This window comes from Sus scrofa, chromosome 6 (assembly GCF_054392235.1).
Source record: "Sus scrofa isolate SSC_HxYL_T2T_F1_AM1 chromosome 6, Sscrofa_HxYL_maternal_Yorkshire_Landrace_v2.0, whole genome shotgun sequence".
NCBI lineage: Eukaryota > Metazoa > Chordata > Mammalia > Artiodactyla > Suidae > Sus > Sus scrofa.
The window spans coordinates 124,251,510-124,264,934 of NC_139388.1; the positions used below are offsets into that span (position 1 = coordinate 124,251,510).

A 13,425-nucleotide genomic window follows, 5' to 3' on the forward strand; every position below is an offset into this window, starting at 1 on the left:
TGGGATATCCTACAAGAACTGCAGTCAGGTGTGACCCAGATTCCTATGGTGTCTCTGCTTTGCTCTGGGACCCAGTGCACATGAAAGTCTGTGTGAGCCTTTCAAGAATGGGGTCTCCATCTCCCCCAGTCTTGTGGATCTTCTGCACACAAGCCACACTGGCCCTCAATGCCAGACACTCCAGGGGCTCTTTCTCTCAATGCCACATCCACAGGCAGAGGGACCCAATGTGGGGCTCAGAATTCTCACTCCTGTAGGTGAGTCTCTGTGATACTGTTACTGCAGTCTGTGGGCTGCCCACCCAGTGGGTATGGGGTTGCATATATCATCTAATCGCACCTCCTATTGTCTTGATGTGGACTCCTCTTTGTCTTCAGCAGTAGGATATCTTTTTTGAAAGTTTCCAGTCCAGTTGGTTGAAGGTTGTTCAGCATCTGGTTGAAATTTTGTTATTTTTATGAGAGAAGGTGAGCTCCATTCCTTCTATTCCACCATCTTAATCCCATCTCCTAGCACAGCCCCTTAGGCTTTAACTGCAAAAGCACAATGGTGGCTTTTAATGTGATCCCCACTCAGATTTTAGGACTCTCAGTAATATTCCTCACTTACTTCCCTCCTGTCTTTAACAGACAGGCATCCTCCTACCCAGCAAGGCCCGTCAGCCATCGAGCCTAGATTCTACTCCTCCTCTGGGAACCATGAGGTTGCGGGTTCAATCTCTGGCTTCTTTGCTCAGTGGTTTAAGGATCTGGTGTTGGCGTGAGCTGTGGTGTATGTCACAGACACAGCTCAGATCTGGTGTTGCTGTGGCTGTGCTGTAGGCTGGCAGGTGCAGCTCCAATTAGACCCCTAGCCTGGGAACCTCCACATGCCATGGGTGTGGCCCTCAAAAGACTGTATATACATATACATAATCACCAGACATATCATTAGATCTTATTCATTTCATGTTATTCATGCTGAACTTAGGGAAATACCTCACAAAAATTGAGCAATGGTATTAAATGTCCATATTGGAGGTTCTCATTTCGATATCTTTCATTTCAATATACATTTACAGTGTATAGATCTAAATAATTCCACTTGTTGTTATTAATTAGCTATAGAACCAGTTCCTTTTTTCATATATTGCCAGGAAACATCAGGCAGGATACCTAGTACTTATATATAATTGTATATGATTAACGAAGAGTGACAAACAGAAGTGTTTAGGTCTAAAATTTAACTTTTAATTTTGTGGCCAAAAGCAGGACTATTTATTTAATAGTAACAATTGTGGGGAGTCATGGGAATTTTTTGTTTTGTTTTGTTTTGTCTTTAGGGCCATGCACAAGGCATACAGAGGTTCCCAGGCTAGGAGCTAAATCAGAGCCATAGCCACCAGCCTATGCCATAGCCATAGCAATGACAGATCTGAGCTGCATCCAAGACCGACTATGCAGCTTATAGCAATACTGGATCCTTTAACCCACTGAGTAGGGCCAGGGATCAAACCCACATCCTCATGGATACTAGTCAGGTTCTTAACCCATTGAGCCACAACAGGAACTCCGAGGGAGGTTTTTTTTTTGTTTTTTTTTTTTAAGTGGTTTTATGTTTAACTTGCAAGTCGATACAGGTAATACTTCTTTTTTGTTTTTGGCCATGCCCATAGCATGAGGAAGTTCCTGGGTGAGGGATCAAACCCATGTCATAGCATCGACCTGAGCCACTGCAGTGACAATGCTGGATCCTTTACCCACTGCACCAGAAAGTGCACAACTCGCAAACAATGCTTCTGAATTTTAAGTATCTACTCAAATTTCTGTCATCTTGATCAAACAACATGACTGACAAGTGACATATAAAGGAGCAGTTTGGATGGCAGTATGGCTGACTTCAAACTTATGTTTAAAATCTAAAATGGACTTTTGGTTTTGGGAGAGAGCACATTCTTGCAGTAAGATTCCAGTAAGTGCCGTGCTATTTCTTCATCTCAAGTAAAAAAAAAAAGCAAAAGTCATTACCTGTATATATTGCTGGTGTACAAATTCTAAACAATTTATAAACTTTCTAACCAGTCTTTAGGGCTGCACCTGCAGCGTATGGTAGTTCCCAGGCTAGGAGTCAAATCAGAGCTATAGCCACCAGCCTCCACCACAGCCACAGCAACTTGGGATCCAAGCTGCACCTGGGACCTACACCACAGCTCACAGCAATGCCAGATCTCTAACCCATTGAGTGAGGCCAGGGATCGAACCTGCATTCTCGTGGATACAAGTCAGGTTCATCGCCATTGAGCCATGAAGGGAACTCCTCTAAACATAGTTTTATACATGCACATCAAATGTGCTAATACTCTCTCTAGGCACTTACTTGAAAATTACAGTACCTAAATTCTGAGGAGAGAAAAACACTCAGACCAGTAAGCCTTAGTTTTACCTGGGGGAGTCTGATAACCTCAATTAAATATATGACCCATTAGGCTAATATGGGATTATTAATTTCAATAAATGAAGGAAAATATGGTACAGTCCAACAAACCAGTCCTTAGGTTAAGCTGTGAAGAAAATCCTCACATGAGTCTTCATCTTAAAGACCCAGGTATAAGAGACACAGGCAAAGCTGGGTGAGGAATGCTCCTCCAAGGAGAATTCAAATATTTCACCTCAGCCAGTACAAAGTTCTGATTATTGCCTCAAATCCTTTGTGCAGCCAGAAATGGCATTCCTCAAATTACATGGTTAAAGTGGCCCCTGCATTTACCCAAGAGTAAATCTAGTTAGCAACAAAGAACTAGTGGCATGGTCCTCAGTCTGCAGTTCAGACAGGTGACTGCAGTCTGTCTCACTCTGTCAGTCAGTCTCAGTCATGACAACAATATAGCAAAAGATATTAGACTGCATATCATGTTTCATTTCTATCCAATAGATCTTTATTTTATTGGTCCACACTCTAATAACTGTTGCAACTGAGTTCATAGTCAGGTTTTATGAAAATAAATGTTTTAGCCATCACAGCATTTCCAACATGAACAGAATTAAAATCTGTATCAATTTATTCATTTTTTAGGGCTGCACCCACTCAGCATATGGAAGTTCCCAGGCTAGGGGTCGAATCAGAACTGCTACTGCCGCCTACACCACACCCACAGCAACATGGAATCCAAGCTGCGTCTGCGACCTACACCACAGCTTGCGGCAACACGAGATCCTTAACCCACTGAGCAAAGCCAGAGATTGAACCTGTGTCCTCATGAATACTAGTCAGGCTCGTTAACTGCAGAGTCATGAGGGGAACTCCTTCATCACTTTTTTAGACAGAGAAATATATATATACATATATATCTAAGTATGTACACACACACACACACACACACACACACACACACACACACACACAGCTTGTGTTGTTTGGCCCAAGCAGCACATGCTGAAAACTACATTTTTCTATAAAACTTTACCCTTCTTTTCCAAAAGACCTACCCTAAACTTAGCCATGTTATTCCACTTGAGTAAGATTTAATGCTTTCAGATTTCCACTGAGATACACACACACACACACACACACACACACACACACACACACACACACACACATATCTCATTAGCTTTTCATTTAATTCATTGGTGTTGTTGACACACAGGTAAACAACACTTTTTTTTTTTTCCTTTTTAGCGTCACACCTGCAGCATAAGGAAGCTCCCAAGCCAAGGGTCAAATTGGAGCTGCAGCTGTAGAGTACACCACAGCAATGCCAGATCTGAGACCTATGCCACAGCTCATGGCAACACCAGATCCTTAACCCACTGAGCGAGGCCAGGGATCAAACCCACAACCTCATGGATACTGGTCAGGTTCTTAACCCACTGAGCCACAATGGGAACTCCAGAACACATTTTTAAAAACCTTCTTCATTTTTTATTTGACCCAAGGTTAGTTGACAGAGATGAATTCAAATGTCATTTATATTTTCTATCAAGTTCTATAAAATTGTCCCCCATAGGTGGTAATCATTTTTTCCTCAGTGTTCCATAATGTTTTTTCACATCACTTTGTAGAACTTATGACATTCTAACATAGTCAGTATCTGTCTTCCACACTATCTTCTGACTTCTGTAAGGGCAGAGATGCATCTTACTTTTGGTTTCTCTCAGCTTCTGGTGTGGTTACTGTCCCATATTAAAGGCTCAACACATTCATTCAAAAATCATAGTAACTACATTTGCTATATTAAGTGGAAAAAGGGTATTTAGGCACTATGTATTACTATTAACTAGGCTTCTGACACTTAAGTCTATAAAATCTTGAACAGCTGAGGAAGGAAACAAACTTGTTTCCTAAGAAAGTTCATTTGTAAGAGGAGACCATGTTCCTCTTGTCACTGCAGTTCAGCTGGCACTTTTTTTTTTTTTTGGTCTTTTTAGGGCTGTTCCTATGGCATATGGAAGTTCCCAGGCTAGAGGTTGAATTGGAGCTGTGGCTGCCAGCCTACACCACAGCCACAGCAACACCAGATCAGAGCCGTATCTGCAACCTACACCACAGCTCATGGCAATGCTGGATCCTTAACCCACTGAGCAAGGGCAGGGATTGAACTTGGGTCCTCATGGATAATAGTTGGGTTACCACTGAGCCATGATGGGAATTCCTGGAGCTCTGATTTTGAGGACACATTCAGGATTCATAGGAACTAAAGATACATGCCTTAAGGAAGAAAGAGAGAAACATATGGGAAAAAGAGCATGTATGACATATAATTGTCATTCCTGATCTAAAAGCATGGCATGGGTTAAACCCAACACTTGTCAGTTCTTCGATATAACTACTTTCCAGAATCAGAAAAATTGAGATGATGTAATTTTGAGTTTATGACTAGATTTAGTTGGCTCTTGATTACTTCAGATGGTACGTCTTTCTAGAAAATAAGACTGCTTAATTTTTTGGAGTTCCCTGGTGGCCTAGGATCCAGCATTGTGAATGCTGTCGCTTGGGTCACTGCTGTGGCGTGGGTTCAACCCCTGGCCTGGGAACTTCCACAGGCAGCGGGTGCACAGCCAAAAAAAAAAAAAAGGCTGCTTAATTTTTTTATCTGAAGACCTCGCAATTAATGAGCTTCATTCTTTAGAAAAGTACATTATGCAGAAACATTCTTAGAGGACATAAAATACAAACTACAATTTCATTAAGTAGCATACATTGAAACAAGTCTCTACATCCCTAACACTATACTTTAACAACAAATGAGATTTCTAGTACTGTATCTAAAAATTGTAAAATGCCTATAAAATGCTATCATATCCATGTAATATACTGAATAATATAACAAAAATGGAAACCAAATCAACAGTCAAAAACAAATATGAGGAGTTCCTATTGTAGCTCAGTGGGTTAAGAACTGACTATCCGTGAAGATGTGGGTTCTATCCTTGGCCTCACTACTCAGTGGGTTAAGGATCTGGTGTTGCCACAGCCGTGGCGTATGTCACAGATGCAGCCTGGAGATGGCACTGCTGTGGCTGTGGCATAGGCCAATAACTACAGTTCTGATTCGAACCCTAGCCTGGGAATTTCCATATGCCTCAGGTGCAGCCCTTAAAAGGTGAAAAAAAAAATGAAATAGAGGAACATTTTTAACCAAATGATGCTTAATACGGCTCTAGCTTTCTATAATGAAAACAACTATTTAGAATTTCTAAAATGACAGCAAACAAGCACTTGGGGTATCTCTTCATTGTATGTAGCCACATTAAAGTACTCAAGGGTGATTATTAAACTGCCAAATATATATCTAGTGACTAATTTCATAAATGACTATGATTAAGAGATATCTCAAAACTGTATTTTAACCCATTAATCAGCTCCTTTATTAACAGTTAGCTTCTTATTGGTTCCTGGCGGGAAAAATTAAACCCAACTAGAAAAAGAGCATTATGTTGTTGATGTAAATACTTTACCATGACTGTAACTGCTCTGTCCATCAATGGACATAAAAGGAAGGAAGAAAAGATAAAGGAACTAAGAGGAAGTTAGTCTTTCCCCCTCACACTAGCCAAGGCAGGGAGAGACCAGCAACTGTAATAGGGAGAATGTGAAACATTAATGATTAGGCTAGGGTATCAAGAGCTATTAGCCAGCTAAGGGTACAAAGAACTGGACGTGAAGTGTGCCTGAAGTCCTGCAGAGTTCAAACACAAACTCAAAAAGAAGAATGAAAATAGGGAGTTCCCGGGGAGTTCCCATCGTGGCTCAGTGGTTAACGAATCTGACTAGGAACCATGAGGTTGTGGGTTCGGTCCCTGGCCTTGCTCAGTGGGTTAAGGATCTGGCATTGCCGTGAACTGTGGTGTAGGCTGCAGACACAGCTTGAATCCCGCATTGCTGTGCCTGTGGTGTAGGCCAGCAGCTACCGCTCCAACTGGATCCCTAGCCTGGGAACCTCCATATGCAGTGGGAGCAGCCCTAGAAATGGCAAAAAGGCAAAAAAAAAAAAGAAAAGAAAAAGAAAATAGGGAGTTCCCGTCATGGCGCATTGTAAATGAATCCAACCAGGAACTATGAGGTTGCAGGTTCGATCCCTGGCCTCACTCAGTGGATTAAGGATCTGGTGTTGCCATGAGCTATGGTGTAGGTCACAGATGTGGCTCGGATCCTGCGTTGTTGTGGTGTAGGCCAGCAGCTGCAGTGCCGATTTGACCCCTAGCCTGGGAACCTCCTTATGCTGCAGGTGCGGCCCTAAAAAAAAAAGGAAGAATGAAAATAGAATTGCCCTTGGTTAAACACATTCCTGCTGCAATCTAACAGATCAAATCACAAAACCACAACCAAAACTACAACCACCTATGTCAGTTATAACTAAGTTACACAAAGATCTTAATAGCATTGTGAGCAGTCTGCTAATAAGTTGATTCTATGAAAGTAGTACAAGATTTTATAACTTAAATATCAATAGCTGGAAAAAGGAGACACTAAATACTAACGTAATATCTTGAAAAAGCCATGTTAATTTATGATTTAAATCTCTTAAATAAAGTTTCACTTTAAAAACAAGTATTTCCTTTAAAAGGTTTCCCATACTTGAGAATAAAGTGTTGGATGCCTAGAACAATGGTACACAAAACAAACCTGGAACTTGAGGGTGTATCTAGAAAGCTTGTTAACAAGATATACTGCTGGCCCCCAACCTCAGATTTTCTATTTCAGTAGGTCTGCTCAGGCGTCTAATAAGTCCCCAACTGAGGCTAATACTGCTGGCCTATGGTGCCACTGGCTAGAAGAAATATGCTAGTTTAAGAATAAAAGTAAGTTTTGGTCAATTCTAAAAAGTGTTATGGTATTCCATTCCCACTAGATTGTAAACTCTTTGAGATCAGACATGCAATTGAAATTACCTGGAATTTTGAATTATGAAGCAAGTCAGACTTTAAAAGTTGGTCTAGAGCAGTGGTTGTCAAAATGTGGTCTGTTTGTATTGGGACTGCTCAGTGGCATCAGGATCAAACTGTTAGCACTGTAAACTATCAGGCCTTATCCCAGAAGCTCTGGCGGTAGGGCCCAGCAATCTGTACTTTAATAAGCCCTCCAGGTGATTCTGATGTTCGCTCAAGTTTGGGAACCACTGACCAAGGAAACGGAATCTCCCTCAGCAGTTTCTCCAGAGTAACACTGCTGAATACTTCCAGTACTTTGTTTCCCTCCCAGTCCATTAATGTCTCCCCCTTCCCATCCATATCCAACTGATACACAAATTCACAAAAATAATCTACACATCTCAAAAAGAACATAAAACTTTTATTAAGAACATCTCATATTGTCATCAGATACAACCAAAGAAAAAGGGGTAAAGAAATAGGGAAAGTTCATCTTCCCGTGTGCTGTTGCCACCTCAGAACAGACTGGTGTGTGGATGGCTGGAATTACAGGTCGCAACCAATGCTCTGCATAAATAAATTCAGTAACACAATGCTCCCTTTCTACAGAGGAAGAACTGAGTTTACACTTTAAAAAGCTTTGATATAGTGCAACAACTATTAAACAAGACTACATCTTAGGAGCTACCTCTTAATAGAATACAAAGTAGTTTAGTAGCTTTATGTAATTTCATATAATATAAACTTTTTGAAAGGAAAATTCAGAAAGGACATCCTAACTTTCCCAATTTGTACTTCTGAGTGTTTTCTTTCTGAAGATTTTTCTGAACCAGTTCAACAGTGAAAAGAGGTGAGTTGCTCATCTACCGTGACAATGACAACCCAGTTTTGTTATTTTGATTTCGCTAATCAAGATGACCAGGTTATTCCAGCTTTTGCTGATCCTTTATAAGTTCATATAAAACACCCTGATTCGGAGTGCATATGAGAAGAGGTACCAAAATGGCTGCACCTGCACTGGTTTTCACAGAAGGGGAGGTTGGCTATTGAGCACAGCTGATTTTCCCAGACCCCTGGGTTCCCCCATGTGGTGATTTACTTACTGGAGTGACGGAAGAAGCAGAGGGAACACAAGGGAATCTGTTCAAATTGCCACCTCAGCCAGGTCTCTGCACTGTTTGTGGAGAAAAGAGTGATGGTATCCATTCAAACCAAAAACCCCCACTGCACTTACGGTGACGTGCTTTTCTTTTGAGGGGCCAGACGAAGCTACACTCAAAGATGCATGATTACCTCACGTACACAGTGAAGAAAATGCTCATGATTTAGAATTTGGTATTTTAGTACCCCCATCCAACCCCACTACTTGAGAAAATGTAATCTACCTTTTAGAAAGGAAGACTATTTACTGCTAAGGCTTACTATGTTAACTACCATAAGGCTGACAACATAACTTCTGAAACAGACTGTAACGTTTGTGTTTACAGTCAGTGAATTAACCAACAACTGAAGGCTTGTGGAGGATTTGTCAAAGGGTGAAAATGGGGGTAGGAATCAGGTTGAGTGCTATCACTCATCACAAATCGCAACAAGCTCTTTAAAAAAATAATGCATTTTTATCATAAATATTTAGAGCAGATACTGATATTAAAATCAGTATCTAAGTCAGAAGTCTGTCTTAAACGGTGAAAATATTTTGACAAGTTTCAAATCTTCCCAGGAGTACACAGTTTATAAATTAGTTTTAAATGGAAATGAAAATATCTTTAACAAATAAATCACTTTAGCAGATCATAAAGATGGTCAGTATGTTGAAAATAAATTAATATACAAGGTTTTGCTTTCGTTTTAACAACAAAAGCTAACGTAAGTGGCATATTTTATAACACATGTGACCAGGTTTTTCTATAATTGTGCATTTGTTACACTCTCCACCTCCATGCTGCATCTTCTCCTTAAGTATCCTACACCTAGGGACAGAGGTACACACAACAGACACCCTAATGTGTGAGCCTGGCTGCTACACACCATTTCCTTAGTGAAGAGTGATGTTACAAATGCTGGTCAGGATCTACTACTAGTAACCTGTCAACTACATCATAAGTCAAGTACATTCATGGTTAAGTGGATTAGGTTCATGGGTTAGTCTTCTGTGGTAGTGTTCACAAGGAACTTAACTACTACTGTTTCTGTGAGAAAAAAAAAGTGCCCCAAGTCCTTTTTAAAGTTGACTATAAAACTTTGGGATATAAGCCATATATGTGTGGGAACTACTTCTATGTGTATCTATTTTGGAGAGAGGTCAAACTGTTAAAAGCACTGTTCCCAAAACTATTGGCTACTAAAAATAAATGTTTGCCTTCTCCTTCACATATAAATTCATTTTAACTATAATCTCTAATACTGAGAAAGAGAATGAAGCCATTCAGACTACTGAGACATAACTGGCTTGTGGGATTTAAAAGATGTTTTATTGACTATCTAATTTGAATCTTCTTACAACGAAAAGAAAAACATCTAATATGTAATGAATGAAAATAATATTTCTCCTAAGTCATCACTGAGTACAAAATCCACAGTTTCACAATGTGAGTTAAAGAGAAAGCAGGAGAGCATGCAACTGCTCTAACACACAGGGTTAGAAATAAAAGGTCAAGGTACATTTGCTTGGCAATTCTAAATATACAAATATAATATTTACCAGATCTACCCTGTAGTGTAGCACTGCTCAATTTTCAAATACATAGTCATTCAAAAACTGTAAGGAAACATTAAAAATGTTCCAGGTTATTTTACTGAACATTTGTGATTATTTTGTTCTTGAGATATTAGAGCTAAAAATACTATTGTTTTTAAAGTTAAGTGGCTAAGAGAATAATAAAGTATCATTATTTTACACTTCTTTTAATCCCACAGATGGCTTTACATTAAAGGGATCAATTATGTTAAAAGGAGCCTGATTTGACAAATGGAAATCAGTTCCAGAATCAAAGTTGTTCTCTTGGTACAATGTCAAAATTTATGACATTTCCAAAGCATTATCATGTTAATCTATTCAAATAACTCAAAACAGTTTTAATCAAGGGGGTCCCTAATTAACACTCCTTTTATTCTACACGATGGCAGTTGGAATGGAACCCTTATCACGCTATTGTAGTAAAGTTCTCTAGGTTCTGATCTGACCCTCAAAATGACATCCATGTTTAATGTTAAATTACTGACCTCTAAGGAATAAGGAATCAAAGGTATTGATTGAGGCACAGAATTGATATTTTGGTTGGGGAGAAGGGTGAAAATTAAGTTGGAACTTTTAGTCCCTTCTACAATCAAGTCCTAACTATACCATAATAAAGTCTCAAGCAGCTCCTGATTAGTTCTTACCCTTTAGGAATTACATACTATACAGTGATTAGATATTGAAGAAAATAAAGAAAAACACTTGCGAATACATGAAGAAATAGAAACATGGAATTTCTCACAAGGCCCTGGATCAAAAAAATTTACAAAAAGATCTTCTGAAAATAATCACTATTTGTGAGCTTATTAATACACAGAGATCATCACTTTGTTTAAACTAAGTCATGTTAACTTACCAATAAAATAGTAAACAAACCAACATTTTTAAACAATTTTATAAATTACTTGTTTCTTTTGTTAATGTCACTCTCTCAACAATATACAAAAATAACGCTACAGGCCTATCCACCTAACCTGTCTCCATCTCTTGCAAAGTCCTGGGCCCTGGAAAGAGACTGGTCATCAATCTTCACTGTAGATGTCTCCCGCAAAGGGCAGATGCATGTGGCTGCCAGTGACATTGGGCAATCGAGATAAGTCTGGCAGGCTCTGGATCCGGGACCTGAGTTCTTTGCGCACCAGGGAAACCCTGGCTAACTTGCGCTTGTATTCCTGTAACATGAAACCACTCTCGTTAGCATTCTGGGAGTTCAGAGAAGAGCTAAAGCTCTGCATAAAATCTGGTGAAGCATTCAGTTAATGTTGAACAATAAGATTACAATGTGTACTTTAGGCTCAAAAGAGGAATTTGGAAAATATTCAACTATAAACTATTAATTATTATGAAAAACCAGAGTGAGCTGTTGTTTCACAACTGTAAAAAGAAGACTAACATATTAATATACTTAACCTCAGCATGTAAGATTTCCAGGTGTACTTGAGCTTGGATAAGAAAAATTATATTTATTCACAAACTTAAACTGAAATTTACCACTGTTTTTTATTGTGAATGTTAGCAACAAACCACAGGAGTATTAGCAGTACCCGAGTCTGTCTTTTAACAGAAACCAGTTGCTTGGATATTAGTTTTTCACATATATCTTGAAATATTGCTTATACTGATCACTACCTTGAAATTAGACCAATCACTAGATGTTATTTAATGTAAAGAAGCATGTGTTATTGTTCAAATTTTATTATTTCACTAGTTGTACTTCAATATTACTTGTTTTCATTGCAATGTTGTACAATTTTTTTTTTTACATACAAAACATTTAATTTAAGAAGGGGTCCAGGTGTTCCCATCGTGGCTCAGTGGTTAACAAATCCAACTAGGAACCATGAGGTTGCGGGTGCGATCCCTGGCCTCGCTCAGTGGGTTAAGGATCTGGTGTTGCTGTGAGCTGTGGTGTAGGTTGCAGACTCGGTTTGGATCCCACATTGCTGTGGTTGTGGCTGTGGCTGGCAGTTACAGCTCCAATTGGACCCCTAGCCTGGGAACCTCCATATGCCACGGGAGTGGCCCAAGAAATAGCAAAAAGACAAAAAAAAAAAAAAAAAAAAAAAAAAAAAGAAGGGGTCCAAGGCTTCAGAGGATCACCAAAGGATTACAATGGCACACACACACACACACACACACACAAAAGGATAGGAAATCCTGCAAACAGCAGCCTAAGGAGGCAGAAACTGGAAACTAATCAAGATCATGTTTTAGCTTGATTGGGGGAAACGGCCCATTCTCTGTAGTGGAAACAACTTTTAACCGAAGTTTCCAGACTTCAACAAGGAAAGAGGAACTTTCTATTAACTAATACAGTAGGATGTGAAGAAGGGAATCTAGGAAATGGGTATTATTCCTCCTAAAAAGACTAGAACATTTTCCCTTCCTGTGACCAAGGCTGATCTCACAAACAAGACAGAGCAAGTGAGTGATAGGTTTTCATGGAGGGTAGAAGGCTTATCCACAAAAAGCCTTTCTTTTTGAGTTGACTTCACTCAGAATCACCCAGAAAATTCTGGAAGAAACTCATAGATTTTTCAAGAGAACTCCAGCCCCACTACCTATAATTAGGTGAGAATTTCAGGAAGCAGGTCCAAAGCTCTTAAATTTTGCAAAAGCTCCAAAGAGGATATACAACTTAACGATAAGCAACTTCTCTATGTTGTTGTTTCTTTTTTTTTTCTTTTTTTTTTTTTTTGGCCTAAAATGAAATCAGTTAGCCAGGTTTCTTTGTAGAGCCTCCTCTTTTAAAGAATAACTACACCTGGGGAAAGAAGTTTGTCAGAATTACCATATCCCAACTGCTCAGGAATAGGAGAAAGGAGGTTTCTGAAGCATGGGGAACTGGACATACTGGCAGGTAAAGAAGGAAAGGTTGAAACCTTGACACGTTCTAGTAGTTTTCAGCATACAGGAGAGGTGTCAATTCTTGCCATGTCTGCCTGTCTGTGTATTTCTAATCTATCATGAAGATCAAGGTTGCATAAAAGAGAGTGTAATAAGGATCTATAACCTTTTTCCCTTTTCCCCACTCCTAGTGACACACACTAGAGCACCAGGCAGTTTTGAGCACAACTGCTTGGAGTGGCACACAAGAGAGAGAAGCATCAGGGTATTTCATTCTAGATACGCACTTCATTCAGTAGGATCTCCATACGCATCTCCACATTTAGCACTTTTCTTCTACAGAACACACGGGTAAGGAGTGCAAACACATTTCTCCATCTGCCCCACTGTTCTTACTAAATTGTCCTTTAGTAACAAATAATACCTGAAATACTCTGGAGGCAGCATGATATATTCAGATGCTGTACAAACACTCTCAAATGTAATTACGCT

General features: G+C 39.5%; 1 protein-coding gene across 6 annotated transcripts in view; it reads right to left on the reverse strand.

The window, feature by feature from the left end:
* Positions 1 to 7,750: 7,750 nt before the first annotated feature.
* Positions 7,751 to 13,425, reverse strand: part of RPRD1A (regulation of nuclear pre-mRNA domain containing 1A) — a 71,205-nt gene continuing 65,530 nt past the window's right edge. For 4 of the 6 annotated variants that reach the window (XR_002345090.2, XR_304101.4, XR_014807864.1 and 1 more), the window contains one exon: positions 7,751 to 11,258. Coding sequence is in view for 1 of the 6 variants with exons in the window: in XM_003356411.6 (XP_003356459.1) it covers positions 11,109 to 11,258 (150 nt within the window). In the remaining 5 variants the exon portion in view is untranslated. The remainder of the gene's footprint in view (positions 11,259 to 13,425) is intronic. The other 2 variants (XR_014807863.1, XR_014807862.1) reach the window with 1 other exon arrangement.